We start from the raw sequence: 14,448 nt of genomic DNA, 5'->3' as shown, positions 1-14,448 counted from the left end.
GAGGGAAAGGAAGATTGGATTCCCCTCCCCACCCACACACATCCAGGTGCCAAGAGGCTGAGCTGAGGGGGGAGGTGGAGGTCAGTGGGACCCGCATGAGCCGATTACTGAAAGGGGGAGACTATCTGCTCTGGGGTGGGGGAGGGGAAGCCTCAATTACCCCACCCCCCACCCCCCCCACACTCCTATCTCTTTCCTAGTAAAGGATTTAATGGCGCTCCATCCCTTACAACCCTTGCTCCAAAAGGAATTTGGCCAGTAGATTTGAGGGATCACGGGACCGGGTGCTAAAGGGCCACACACAGCTCTCAGGCCCCTCCTCCGGCTGGTAGGGTAACCTGTCCTGGGCGGATGTGCGGAAGCCGTAGGTGGCGGGTCTTGGTGGGCTGGACCCCGGAGTAAAGGATGGCTATGAAAGCGAGAGTCGGGACAGGGCGGAGGGCCGTGGGACAGAAGCCGGGAGGCGCGGCCTGGGTTGAGATGAAGGCTACGGGGAGCTGGGTAGAAGCGCTGGGCGGGAAGAACGGGCCAGGCGAGAGCCGCACGGGGAGGATCCCGGGGCCCCGGTGAGCTGCAGGGGAAGGGTCTAACGCTCCCTCCCGGAAGCGGTGGCCGCTCGGGGCGCCGGACCGCGCGGAGCGGGGCGGGGCGGGGCGGGGCGGGCGGCTGCGGCACTAGGGCTGCTGGGGCGGGCCCGCCGCGCTGTAATCGGATCCGGGGAGGGGGCGGGGCGGGGCCGGGCCAGGCGGGCCGGGGGGGTGGGGGTGGGGGGGCGCGGAGCCGGGCTCCGGGCCGGCCGGGCTCCGCGCCTGTCAAACCCCTCATTGTTCGCAGCTGATGTCACTCGCAGTTGTGAGCGGCCGCCTTTCCCGGGGACAATGTGGGACTGAGCGGCCCAGCCGCCGCTGCCGCCGCCGCCGCAGAACAACCCCAGCGAGGTAAGGCGCGGGGCCGGGCGGGGCACCGCGGGCCATGAAGTTTGGGGGTTCGCTTGGCGCGGGGGGTGGGGGTGGGGGACGGCGCGGGAAATCCGCTCCAGTGTGCACCCGACCGCGGTCCTGGGGGCACCGCGAGGAACACGTTCCCTGTCCAATACGGCCGAGGCCTGCACAGGTGGGGGGCGTTGGTTTTCCAGGGGAACACCCCACTTCAGGGAGGGGTTTCTTGGACTTTAGGTACCAGGTTTGAGGCTCCCATCCTATTTGCAGTTTCTGTCCTTTGAGCTTGCTCTTAGTTCTGGACCTCGTGCCCCGGGTCCTCTGCAGCTCCTGGCTCACACACACCCCTTACTGTTTTCTGCAGCCCTTGCAGGAGCCAGACACAAACCTCCGCGGCCTAGGGTGGATGGAGATGATAGTTGGGAGCACAAAGTGTTCTTCCCTCTCCTGTGTCTCTTTATCTCCACCTCTGACCTAGCTTCTTGTCTGGGGTTCTGTGGGGTGAAGGTGAAGAGGCTCTGCCACTTAACTTTAACCTGGCCCTCATGCGTACATGGCCAGGAGAGGGAGGTGCCCACCTCCTCACTCGCCTAAACCAGGCCCGCCATCTTGAGACCTGTGGCACCCCGGGGGCCCCGCCCCACCCTGGCCCCCAAGGGAATGATCTTCAAGGGGATGTACGTTGGTCCATTTACACCCCTTCTCACAGAATGGGTGGCTGTGAGTCCCCACCAAGCTAAGGATGGTTACCTTTTTGCTGGACCAATAAGACATGTGTCCCCCAGGGTCCTGTCTTCCTCATATAAAGAGCTCTTTAGAGCCCAAGCTTTGGTCAGGAGTTGATCTCTGGCTCTTCACTGTTCAGTGGGGTCACCCTGGTGGCCTCAGGGCCAACACCTGGGGGGGGGGGTGTCTATTGTTTCTCCACTTGAGAACATTATCATCCTCTAGGTCCTGGAAACCCCCTCAACTTTCAAAGAACCCCTGTCCCAGCCCCCACCCCCAGCCTTCATCAGCATGCAGGCTCAGGCTGCCCAAACACAAGGGGGATTGTTCTCTTTGCATGCCCAGGGTGGGGGGCTGGGAGCTCGGCCCACACACCCTGGCAGGCCCAGCCCGCAGAGGCGCTGGCTTGCCCCACCCTATGTCCACCCTCCTCCTCTCCTCACTGATCTCCTCCGGCCTCCATCACCACTGCTTAGCTCTTGAGGGAAAGGGCTGTGAGCTGTGCAGGTAGACCCACAGGGTCTGCTGACCTGCCCTCTGCCTCCCATGCGGTCAGTCTTCCAAACAACTCCCTTCCTCCTTAGGCCTCGGCTTCCTCTCTTGATTGGTGAGGTTTTTTCCAGTTGTGATTGGCTGAGCCCACCTCAGTGCTGTGAAACGGATGGCAGCATTCCAGCATTTCTCCTACCAGCTCCTCTTCCTGCTAAGGGACCCACTCTGCTTTCTCTCTGGTCTCTCAGATCCCTCACTTTCAACAACATGCCCAGGAAGCCTCTGGGCTTGGGAAATCCAGAAAGCAGGGGCTGGGATGCTGAGACGGACCTTGCAATTCTGACCAGGCATGTCCTGACTCTACCAACATATGCTTAGTCCCTCAGCCCCAGGATTCTGAGGTGCGATGGTCTCCGACAACGTTCCAAGGCCTGTAAGCCCTAACTCGTCCCCGAATCTCCCAGAGCCACATCCTGTCTCAAATTTCCTATTCTCCTGTAGCAGAAAGATAGGCTCAGAAATGTCCACTGGGCCTCCTTGGACTTGTAGCCATGTCTTTGAGAGAAGCACAGAGGCCAGAAGAATTTCATTTGATTTGTAGGGTTGGGGTGGGCTCCATGGAGGAGGAGGCATTTGAGGAGAATTTTGCCAGAGAGGGAAGGGGATAAGGATTTCAAGCTGGAATTGTCAGCCAGCAAGGCAAAGGCTCTGTCTGAGGCCTGGAGGTGCTAGGCCTCTTTGGTGGCCTGGTTTGTATGAGGGATAGGGTGGGGATGTAGCAAGAGACTTTGTGCAGGGGCAAGAGACCATGGAAGCCTCCATTGCCGGCACGTAGAGGTCAGCTTTATCCCCTGGGTCCTAGGGATCATGGGTGGGTGGTTGTCGAATAGCAGTGAGCATTACAGGCTTCAGAATGGAGAATAGCAATTAGAGAGCTCTTTCAACTTGGAGAGACAGTACCAGCGAGCGGGTCCTGAGCCTGCCTTGGTTTCCCTTGGCTATGGAAATTCTTGGGAGGCTCTAAGGAGGGGATAGCATTGCTGGCACCCACTGGTTTAGCAGCTTCTAATCCATCCCTTTTCCTCTTCCCTGCCGTTTTATAAGACAGGCTTGAATCAAGAAACCAGAGCCTGGAATTGCACCCTTAGTCCTTCCATCCCCCCCCCCCCCCATCCATTTCCAAACTAGGGGTGATTGGCCATCCTGGGAGGCAAGAAAGGCTGAGGCTGGGGCCTACGGGTCTGAGGATGCTGGGCAGTTTTGAGGAGACCAGGCTAATCAGCAAGGGTGAGCATGCCTAGGGTAGGAGATGGACAGGGGAGTCGGGAGCTCTCACGGCTGTCAACCCCCTCCCCAAGGTCCAGTGGCTGACGTCCTGCCACACCCTGCCACGCCTGATGCTTACCCATTCCCCAGCATCATCGGGTGTGGCCAGTACGGCTGTTTTTGGAGTAAGGATCGGAGGAGACTCTGCTATATAGGTTAGGGTTGCTAAGGGGAACATGGTGAGCGTGCAGGATGGGGTGAAGTTGGAGACTGGAGTCCTCCAGCTTACCCCAGCCCAGGTGGGTCCACAGAATCTAGTGGTCCAGACACACCGGGCAATAGAACAGAGGGAATCCCCCAAGGGGCGGGCCAGTCAGCTTGGTTCAACTGGCACCAGGAGCCCTCCCCTGCCCTGGATTGTTCTTGCACTAGAACAAAAGCCAGGGAGGACACTTGATCCTTGCATGTGGGGGGAGCTGGCTAAGCCCCCCGGCCCTTTGATTGGGCAGCTGTCATGGGAGAGAGACAGCTGGGGGGGGAGGGGCAGGAAGGGGGCAGCCACCATCGCTTACACAGCTGTCACCCCCACCCTCCCCAGCCCCTCCAGCCTGAGTGGCAGGAAGCCAGGCTCAGAAGGAGTAGGCACTTGGTCTGGGGAGGGGGTCTGGGAAGCAAGACGGAAGGGCTTCTCCCCCCCCCCCTCCTGCCGCCGCCCCCTAGGTCAGAGGCTTGGTCTGAGTGTGGGATGTTCTGCCAGGGAGCTCTGCTGCCCAGAGGGGGCTGGGCACCCTCAGAGGTGAGCTGGAGGTCAGTGTGACATGATGTGTGGCTGCCACGTGGGTGGCCCAGCAGAGACCTGGGGCCCACCAGACTGAAACAGCAAGATGCTCCTTCAAACTGCAGGGAAAGTGGGGTGAGGGGGGCCTCTGGTAATGAATGTCCAGTGGGGCTACTTAAGCTTGGGGTTCTGGGAGGATGGGCAGAAGCTTTATTCTTTCCAAAAGATAGGAAAGACTTGAGCGTCTCTCGGAACAGGGTCACAGAGATACCAACATCTCTCCCTAAACTCCAACTCCCCAAACAGTGCAGGTGGGTAACTCCAGATCCAGGCCTGGGAAGAACTAGGCCAGGGTTACCTATTGAATTTGGGGCAGTGGGTCTCTGCTGCAGACCCAGGCATCTCCGTGACAAGACTAGCAATTCCGCCCACATTGCGCTTTCCCTGGGGGGGCGGGGGGGGGGCGGGCGTCACATGAAGTGAGAAGATGAGGGGATTGCTTTTCGATCACCCAGTTAGAGTCCACGAAATTCTGGAGCTTAAGATTCTATGACCCCAGAAAAGCCACCAGTCTTTCCAAACATGATAAACAGCCACAGGTCAGGCAGGGCCTCCCCCGGGCCACCAAAGCATAAACTCCACTTCAGAAAGGGACTAGCAGACCCAGACTAGAACAGGTACAGATGGGACACAGATGGAACCTTGGCCAGTCCTGCACTAGCTTGGACCCTGTTTTTCCCTCTACACCTCTTCTTTCTTGTGACCTTGGGCAGGTTCCAGACCCTTCGGTGTAGCAAATTCATCTGCTCCCGTCACTGGCGTGTCCGAGCACCCTCTCTAGCCCGGCTCTGAACTGAGCCCTGGGGACACAAGGAGAAGGTGGCAGCTCTGGCTCCGGTTCTAAGGGGCTCCCAGGCTTGGCTGTCCAGGGAGACAGAAACAACTCACGTCATCACAGGCGCTTTGATGGGGGAAGTGCAGGCAGCCAGGGGAATGTCCAGCAAGGGCAGCCAGCTTGGCCAGGATGCCCAAAGAACACAGGCCCTGAATCTATTGCTGGGCTCCACCCTTGGTGCTGAGTCTATGGCAGAATTCAAGTGGAAGAAGTGGGCATCCGGGAAAAGGCACTTAGGAACAAGGTCGCCATCCCGATTCTCCCCACTGCAAGGAGGAAAGGTGACCACGGTTCGGTACAGTGGCTCATTCAGGTATCTGAGAGAAGCCAGGTTGGGAATGCCCCATCCATGCCAAACCCAAACTCTGGCTAGCATGAGACATTTGAGAGGAGGGCTTTGGGCAGGGCTCTGAAACCTTGGCCCTTATGTCAGGACAGGTCAGAGGGGCTGGCTAAGGTGTCTGAGTTCTCCAAATGCTCCCATTGGGAACACTTATACTTTGCCCCAACACCCTTCTGGGCAGAAGGAATTTCTTTGGTTAGTGATGTCTGGGCCCAGACCCTTTGTTGGCCCCAGTTCGTTCCTGTCTGTTGTCTGTCCTCCTTGAGTTCTGGTCCCCAGTGAGCTCACCATCAAGGCTGGGCCTTGGCGGGAGACAGCCGCCCCGCTGAAGGATTTCTGAGGAGGATTAAGGTTTCAGGATTAAGTTGAAGCATGAAAAGGGGTCGGGTGGGGAGGGTTGGCGGGTGGGGAGGGTTGGCGGGTGGGGAGGGTTGGCGGGTGGGGAGGGTTGGCGACTGGGCTAATCCCGGCAGCTAATCTCAGGCTCGGCCGTGTTCCATCCGCTAATGGCCTTGACATTCCTGCAGCCCACCAAATCCTCCTTTTGCCCATTACCCAGTCCCAAGGAGACAGATCCTCTCTGCTGTATGTGGAAATTGAAATTGAGCCCCCAGAGACCCAGTGACACGTTTCTGGTACAGCGGTGTGTTCAAGATGGGAAGTGTGGCCAGTGTCTACAGTTCTTACCTCCAGTGCACAGAGGAAATGGATCAGAAATAGCACTGTGGAGCTTTACCCTCATGTCAGTGATGAGTAGATCAGACCCAGAGCTGTCTGCAGTGACCCTCTCCTCTAAGGACCCCTGGTCCACGGGAAATCGCCTCAAGGGCTCCTGCCTCAAACCTTTGCCAGGCTCTAGTTTCCTCTTTGGCCTCTTCTCTAGCCTTGTTAAGCCCTGGCCTCTGGAAGCAGGTGCCTCAAATGTTTAGAATAAACTTCTCTTTCTATTATTTGAAGATGAAGGTCTTACTACATAGCCCAGGCTAGCCCTGAGTGAGAGCCTCCTGCCTTTGCCTGGGTGCATCCTGGGTTTATAGGTCTGTGCTACTGTGCCTAGCCCAGAGTAAACTTTTTCTTTCTTTCTTTTCTTTTCTTTTTTTTTTTTCTTTTTTTTTTTTTTGGTTTTTCGAAACAAGGTTTCTCTGTGTAGCCTTGGCTGTCCTGGACTCACTTTGTAGACCAGGCTGGCCTGGAACTCACAGTGATCCACCTGCCTCAGCCTCCCGAGTGCTGGGATTAAAGGCGTACGTTGCCACCACCACCACCACCCGGCTCAGAGTAAACTTTTAACCTTAACTCCACAGTATCCACAGGGATCTTCTCTTCCAAGTCAGGGAGGAAGCTGTCCTGTGGTTTCTCACAAACATCCAGACCTCTTCATTCACCTGTTTCTCCTCCCGTTCTAGTGCTCAGGCCTAGGCCAGCATGTGTTCTAGGCAAACATTCATGCGCTGGGCTGTAATCCCCTACCATCCTTCTAATAGCTGGGCGGAAGGGAACACCAGTCAGGGAAATTGGGTATCTATCATGTGACTGTCTTGTTCTAACTCTCAGACATTTCGAGTGTAGGATTCAGTATTTATTTTCTTTTTGTTTTGTTTGCTTTGTTTTGTTTCTCGAGACAGGGTTTCTCTTTGTAGCCCTGGCTGTCCTGGACTCACTCTGTAATTCAGGCTGGCCTCGGACTCACAGAGATCTGCCTGCCTCTGCCTCCCTCAGCTTCTGAGAGTGCTGGGATTAAAAGGTGTGTGCCACCATGCCTGGCTGTCAGCAATTATTTTCTGGGTTGGGTGACTAAGGCCCAGAAGGGTTAAATGACCAGGATTACACAGCCAGGAAGATGCACACAAATACACTGGTCAGAGGGACGTTTGGAACTCAAGGCCCATGCTATCTCCCTCCTCTCTGAGTTTGGCTAGCCTGGCTTGGGAGTTCCCACGTAAGTGGCAGCGTATAACTAGGGCTTCTCTGAGATGCTCCTTTCTGCCGCCCTGTCCAGAGCCAGCTGAGCCACAGCGTGGACACACTCCCAGGCCGCCGCTGTGGCCCCAGCCCCGCCCACCCGACAGGATGAGCAGCTCAGATGCGGGGCTGGAGGAGGAGCCAGAGCTTAGCATCACCCTCACGCTGCGGATGCTGATGCATGGGAAGGTGAGTGGGTAGGGCTGGTACAGGTCTCAGTCCTGCTTCCCTGTCTGTGAGTGACAGGAGGCACTGGCCTGGGGCATTCGTACCCATCTGAGTCCACTCTTGTCTTTGCAGGAGGTGGGCAGCATCATTGGGAAGGTACGTGTCGGGTTCTGCTCTGTATATTCCTCCTCAACTTGGGTCTTAGCCCTGGGAAAGAGGTGACCACTTAGGAATCTTGGTTTTGTCTCCCACAGAAGGGAGAGACTGTAAAGCGAATCCGGGAGCAGGTAAAGCTGGGGGTCCGGGGAGGAGCCCATGGCTCTGATGTGGACGGGAGGGGAGGGGGAGGTTTTCCTCTGAATCACCCCAACTATGCGATAAACACGTGTCCAGAAGGATGCCAGCTTTTACTCTTGACTGGGGCCTGGTGAGAGGGGCGGGCAGACAGATCCCTGCCCCCACAGTGGGGAAGATACCTGCTGCCCAGTGCTTGTCCCACACCCGCAGAGCAGTGCCCGGATCACCATCTCCGAGGGCTCCTGCCCTGAGCGAATCACTACCATCACTGGCTCCACAGCTGCTGTCTTCCACGCGGTCTCCATGATTGCCTTCAAGCTGGATGAGGTTCGCGCCTAGCTGCGGTGGGAGTCTGAGGGTGGCTGCCTGTGAGAAACCCGACCCTGGTCTCCAGATCGTGGCCGTGGGGGAGGGAAGGTCAAGTCCAAGGCCAGTGTTCTCCTGTAGGAGGTCTAGGGAGGAGGTGCTCTCCTTATCCTTCCTCAGGAAAGTACTTGAGGGAGGGCGGGTAGTAGTGAGGGCATTCCTGGGTGACTCACTGTCCCCACTGCCTCAGGACCTTTGTGCTGCTCCCGCAAATGGTGGCAGTGTCTCCAGGCCTCCAGTGACCTTGCGCCTCGTCATCCCCGCCAGCCAGTGTGGATCACTGATTGGGAAGGCAGGCACAAAAATCAAGGAGATCCGAGAGGTGAGCAGAGATAACTACCCATGAGGGCACGTCTTCTATCCTTCAGTAGGAGAGGGAACTCGGGCTCCCGGGGCGCTCTAGGCTCTTGTAGCCTTTCTCTTGGCTATTGGAGTCCACAGAAGTGGTTACTGTTTTCTGTTTGTAGACTACAGGGGCCCAGGTGCAGGTGGCAGGGGACCTGTTACCTAATTCCACAGAGCGTGCCGTCACCGTGTCTGGGGTGCCTGATGCCATCATCCTGTGTGTGCGCCAGATCTGTGCTGTTATCCTGGAGGTGCTTCCTGGGGTGGGGTGGGGTGGGGTGGGGAGGGCAAGGCCCTGGGTGCTTGTCCAACCCATTCAGATCTTACGGCTGTAACATGGGGTTGGGGGGGGGCAGGCAGAGCTACAGGCATGGGTTGATTCTAAGCTTTAGGGCCTTCTAGGATACAGCCCTTGAGAGCCATGGGTATGCCTTAAGGCTGTTGGGTTCTTGGGGAGGCCCGAGAGGACCCTGACAAAGCTGCTCAATTTGTGCCTTCCAGTCCCCACCCAAAGGAGCCACTATCCCGTATCATCCAAGCCTCTCCCTAGGTACTGTCCTCCTCTCTGCGAACCAGGTGAGGGAAACATCGTGACAGGCTTGAAAGCCTCGCTAGAGAAGGGGAACCAAGGTGGGGGAGGGAGTGGAATAAAGAATTGGGGCGGGGGGACCTGAGGGGGGAGCGAAGATGACCTGACTAAACTGTCCTGACCTGTTATAGTGACCGACACCCACCCACCCCCACCTTTTCAACCGCTTTGTCGTCACAGGGTTTCTCTGTCCAGGGTCAGTATGGAGCAGTGAGCCCTGCAGAGGTGAGTGACCCACAGCTTGAGACACCCCATGCTGAACTGTCCTCCGTCCCCCCCTACCCCCCCCCCCCCGCTAACCTCTGACCCTGTTCTCTGGCCCAGGTCACCAAGCTCCAGCAGCTCTCAGGCCATGCAATTCCCTTTGCCTCTCCCAGTGTGGTGCCAGGTAAGCCGTTCCTGCGGAAGGAGACAGCCAGGAGCTGGGCAGCCCTGGCGGTGGATGTGGGGGACCCATAGACACCCAGAACCACGCTCAGCTCTTTCCTTCTGCCTCAGGACTGGATCCCAGCACACAGACCAGCTCGCAGGAGTTCCTGGTTCCCAATGATGTGAGTAGAAGTCGAGGGGCTGGAGGCTTGGTGAAGGGATCCAGGGGTCTAGACCTTGCTCAGGGTTAAATTCTGCCTTCCCTCTAGCTGATTGGCTGTGTGATCGGGCGCCAGGGCAGCAAGATCAGTGAGATCCGCCAGATGTCAGGGGCACATATTAAGATTGGGAACCAAGCAGAGGGTGCTGGGGAACGGCATGTGACCATCACCGGCTCACCGGTCTCCATTGCCCTGGCTCAGTACCTCATCACTGCCTGGTGAGCATGGAGTGGGCAGTGGGCAGACACAGGCGGGGAGGAAGGGATAACCTCTGGACCAGTCCCCCGCTGCTCCTCAGCCCCTTCGTCTTTTCCTGTGGTGTTACTCTCCCCAAGTCATCGCTGCTGCCTCATTTACTTCTGTATCCATCCCTCATACCCTATCTCACCATTGTTGGTTTTACCTGGGTCTTCTCTCCTGTCTGTCCTCTTAACCCGATATGTCTGCTTGTGTTTTCTGCCCTCCCTCCCCTTGTGACTTTCCTTCCCCCAAACACACCCACCCCATACCACTGTTCTCCAATTTACCCTCCTATCCTTTGGCTGACTTCATGGCCCCCTGTCTTACCCCCACCTTTCCCTTCATCTCCCCCCCCCTCCCCCTGTACCCCTCTCTCCAGTCTAGAGACGGCCAAGTCTACCTCTGGGGGGACGCCTGGCTCAGCCCCCGCAGACCTGCCCACCCCTTTCTCGCCACCCCTGACGGCCCTGCCCACAGCTCCCCCAGGCCTGCTGGGTGCACCTTATGCCATCTCCCTCTCCAACTTCATCGGCCTCAAGCCTGTGCCCTTCTTGGCTCTACCACCTGCTTCCCCAGGGCCACCGCCGGGCTTGGCGGCCTACACTGCCAAGATGGCAGCGGCCAATGGGAGCAAGAAAGCTGAACGGCAGAAATTCTCCCCCTACTGAGGCCGGCTGAGGCACAGGCGGGGGCAGGCAGGACCGCCAGCAGGGGCTGCCTCCACATCCTTCCTGCCCAAGGAGACTCCGCCATGGGGTCTTAAGCGCCAGTAATGCCAGACGCATGGATGCACCCCCTCACCCTGCCCCGTCTTTGGAGTTCCTCCTCAGAGAGGGGACAGTTTCTGGCCCAGGGTTCTAGGAGCTATGGCAGTCCCAGGGCAGGGGCTCCACCCCTTCAGACCTATGCTTGGATGCAGGGCAAGGCTGGGGCTTCCTCAGTGCTCTGCCATGGGAGGCCGCTCGTGTCCTCTCCATCCCTTTGGGCTTTTTGCCTGCTGCCCCAGTGGGAATTGGAGGAGAGTGAGGGGTGGCTGGGGCCAAGCTTCTCTCCATCCCTTGCAGATCCTGCTGCTTTACCCTTTTGACTGGAATAGACTGGCTGGGCTTGTCAGGGGGCAACCCAAAGCAAGGGCTCTGCCTGTAGCCGGGGGAGTGGCCTGGGGGCAGGGGCCCGGTTCTCAGCAGCAGACACTCTGTACAGTTTTTTCAATCCCTGTTTTTGAATAAATATTCTCAGCGACCAGAAAACCGTGAACTAATACTGGTGTTGGGGTGACAAAACTGCTGGCGGGAAGGGTGTAGCCGAAACCCCAAAGAGCCCCAGTCTGTGAATCCACCAGCCCTAGTCCTCATGGCAGCTCTGGGGTGAAATCGCAGGACCCTTTGGAGGGCACGTGTTAGTCTCCGGCCTTTAGCACCAAGCCAGTCGGGCTGCTTTGTGAGGAGCCTGCGTGATGACTGTCCAGCTTCTCCATGGCACAGATGGCAGGGAAATCTTCTGCATGTCTCTCCAGAGTGGTCCTGATGTACTGTGACCCAGACCCTGTCCAACTTGGCTCATCCTTTTGGCTGTGAGCTCGTAGGACCCCTCTTCTCTGTGACCATGCCTGCCTTTTCCCTATCTGGACCAGGGAGGGGTCCTTAGGAGATGATGGCACAGGGTACAGATGGGAAAACTGAGCCCAAGGAAAGGTAGGATTGAGTACAAGACCACACAGGTAGTGCTGGGCCCAGAATCAGGCACCCAAGAAACCTTCCCAGGCTGAGTACCACTCTGTCTCCTGTTTCAGAGCCAGCAGTCCTGGCAGAGTACCTGCCACAACTGGAGTTGGGGGTAGATGTGCCCTACTGATCCCAACCTCCGTTCCCCAATTCGGGAGAAATCTCTCAGGTGGCCTCTGATACACTCGAGCTCTGTGCTGCCAATTCTCCGGGCTGTTCTGGTGCCTCCGAAGGGCCTACGGAAGGGTCCTTGCGGAGTCCCTGGAGGCGCTGAAGGAGTGTCCGAGGGTGCCAGGCCTGTGGCGGGCAGGTTTTCGGGGGCCGAGCCAGCGCTCGGCGGGTGAGGCGGCCCAGCGCCAAGCGCACCGGGCGCTGCAGCAGGCCGTAGAGGAAAGGATGAGCCGCGAAGGCGGAGTAGGCTACCCAGGTGACAGCCGCCTCCGCCGCTGCGGCGCGCGCTGCGGGCGCCAAGCACGCGCAGCCATAAGGCAGCCAGCAGGCTGCAAACTGGCCCACTGCCAGGGCTGGGGCTAGGGCCGCCTTGCCACCGGGCAGACGTGGCCGGAGGGATGGCAAGAAGGAGAGGCGGCTGTCCAGAGAGTCAGAGCGGAGCCGGGTCCCGCGCGGGGGCCTCAGGGCAGCTCGCCGCGCCACCAGGAAGATGCTACCGTAGGCGGCCAGCAGCAGGAGAGCGGGCAGCGCGAAGGCCAGCAGCGCCCAGAGTGGCCGGAAGGGCCCGAGACCCCCGGCCAGGACCGAGCAACGAGCGGGAGCCGGAGGTGGCGCGGGGGGTGGCCCGAGCAAGGAGAGCGCGCCCAGGAGCGCGGCCGCCGACCACACCGCGGTGAGCACCAGCGCCGGCGCCGGCCGCGCGCCTGGCCGCAGCGGGTGCACTATGAGGCGGTAGCGCGCCAGGCCGAGCGCGGCCACACCGAGCGTGCAGGCGGGAAGCAGCGCGGCCGAGAGAAATCGCGCCGCCCGGCACGAGGAAGGGTCCAGGGGCATACTGCCCAGCCCCGGTGGCGCGGCTAGCAGGCCCAGAGGCATGATGGAGGCGGCCGCAAGCAGGTCTACAACGCACAGGTGCGCCAGGTAGAAGGCATCTTGCAGCCCCGGCGTGCGCAGCACCACCACGAGCAGCGCGCCGTTGCCCAACACGGCCCCCACCTCTACGAGAACCGCCAGGATAAACCCCACCGAGCCCGCGAGTTCGGTGGCACCCGAGCTGCTGGCCATCTGAGCGCTCAAGCTTCACTGGGGAGAGCGAAATGGAGCCTCCGACTCCAAGATACCCATCACCTGTCCCATGCTCCTCAGGGCCCCTCACCTCGTAGGCTGCCCAGGAGGTGACTCCGACGCCCAGGCTGCCATCTTCTTATGGGGTTTAGTGGGCCCTATGGGTGGATGCAAGGCTGAGCTTGGCTCAGCTTTCTCCCCCTGCCCTAGCCCAGCTCCAGCAGCTCAGCCTCTGTGGAGATGGTACCGGCTGTCACTCTGATGCTTCCCTTTGGAGACACACACAACTAGAAGGGAGGGGCAGGGCCTGGTGCCAGCCCCCTTGGTCCTAGCAGCTGCCAGCTGGAGACTGGAGGCCCTTCTGTGAAACTGCCTGAGGGCACAGCTTACTGAGCCTAGATGGTTCCTTGACTTGCTCAAGGGTGGGACATCTTGCTCAGGGGAGGTCTGAGGAAGGAAAGGGGAAAAAAAAAATCTTGGCATGGCAAGGAGTGACTGCTCAGCCAATGCTACCTTGGCCCCTTACCTTGTGGAGTAAATGTGAGGAGGAGGAGGAGGAGGAGGAGGAGGAGGAGGAGGAGGAGGAGGAGGAGGAGGCGGCGGCCTTAGCAGAGAAACATGCTTGGTTGGGCTTGTATTTTCACTGCTGGCAAATCATCTCTCTTCTAAAATGTACCCTGCATATGCATTAGGAAACCACTCCTTCCCGACCCCAGCCCGCAGCTTCAGCCAACACAGTCTCCACATAAAACTCAGTCCTGGCCAGTCAGTGTGTGTGTCATTCCTGCCGCTGGCCCCACCCCCCACCCCCACCCCAACAGACACACCAAGGAGGTGGCTCCTTGCAGATCTTGGCAAACTCCTCAGAATAGAGTCTCCCATCTCTCTAGCTTTCCTTTCTCCTACACCCACTCCAATTTGTCAAGGTCCTGGGACTCCAGTCATTTCGTATCACCAAGACCATCGCCTCCTCCCTGCCGGCACTGCTGCCCGCCCAGAATGTCACACACAGCAGCCTCCTAAGTGGCCTGGCCTTGGCTCCTTCACCTCAGACTGCTTTCCTGATTTCTGGCACCGTCCTTTCTAGGCTTCTCTGTGGGGGGATAGTCAGCCAATGGGAGTTAGCAGCAGAAGATTGGAGAATGGGAGGAGAAAGGAAGGCAGGATGTTTCCCCTCTGCTGTTTAACCTGGACCTCTCCAGCCCTCTGTGGAAGACAGCCTCTTGCCCTGTAGCTATGGCTTCCTTCATGGGGTCTCTTCTCTGCTCTTATTCTTTCTTTCTTTCTATTTTTTTTCTCAAGACAGGGTTTTTCTGTGTAGCCTTAGCTGTCCTAGACTCGCTCTGTAGACCAGGCTGGCCTCGAACTCACAGCGATCTGCCTGCCTCTGCCTCCCCAGTGCTGGGATTAAAGGCATGCGCCACCGCGCCCAGCCATCCGTGCTCTTATTCTTGTAAGATGAACCTGGCCCCATAATCCCTCTGGGTGGTGGG

At 58.6% G+C, this 14,448-nt stretch overlaps 2 protein-coding genes across 6 annotated transcripts; one reads left to right on the top strand and one right to left on the bottom strand.

Moving 5' to 3' along the window:
* Positions 1 to 228: 228 nt before the first annotated feature.
* PCBP4 (poly(rC) binding protein 4) lies at positions 229 to 11,245 on the top strand. 5 transcript variants are annotated; one of them, XM_084751684.1, is made up of 14 exons: positions 229 to 364; positions 835 to 938; positions 7,438 to 7,589; positions 7,701 to 7,724; positions 7,823 to 7,855; positions 8,076 to 8,192; positions 8,422 to 8,553; positions 8,699 to 8,827; positions 9,078 to 9,152; positions 9,346 to 9,390; positions 9,490 to 9,553; positions 9,664 to 9,716; positions 9,804 to 9,973; positions 10,375 to 11,245. In XM_084751684.1, exons 3-14 carry the CDS (start codon positions 7,509 to 7,511, stop codon positions 10,661 to 10,663), a joined length of 1,212 nt encoding a protein of 403 aa, XP_084607810.1. In that variant the 5' UTR covers positions 229 to 364; positions 835 to 938; positions 7,438 to 7,508; the 3' UTR covers positions 10,664 to 11,245. The 5 variants fall into 5 exon arrangements, with proteins under 5 accessions (XP_084607810.1, XP_084607811.1, XP_084607809.1 ...); XM_084751685.1 differs by lacking the exon at positions 229 to 364 and adding an exon at positions 422 to 566; XM_084751683.1 differs by lacking the exon at positions 229 to 364 and having other exon boundaries at positions 769 to 938.
* A 149-nt stretch (positions 11,246 to 11,394) lies between these two features.
* GPR62 (G protein-coupled receptor 62) lies at positions 11,395 to 13,500 on the bottom strand. Its single transcript, XM_084751692.1, has one exon. It carries the CDS (start codon positions 12,953 to 12,955, stop codon positions 11,885 to 11,887), a length of 1,071 nt encoding a protein of 356 aa, XP_084607818.1. The 5' UTR covers positions 12,956 to 13,500; the 3' UTR covers positions 11,395 to 11,884.
* Between the last annotated feature and the right edge of the window lie 948 nt (positions 13,501 to 14,448).

The sequence above is a fragment of the Acomys minous genome, assembly GCF_964271855.1.
Source record: "Acomys minous genome assembly, chromosome: 13".
NCBI classification, from domain to species: Eukaryota; Metazoa; Chordata; class Mammalia; order Rodentia; family Muridae; genus Acomys; species Acomys minous.
The sequence above is the reverse complement of the archived record's forward strand: the minus strand, read 5'-3'. Positions and strand labels throughout refer to the sequence as shown.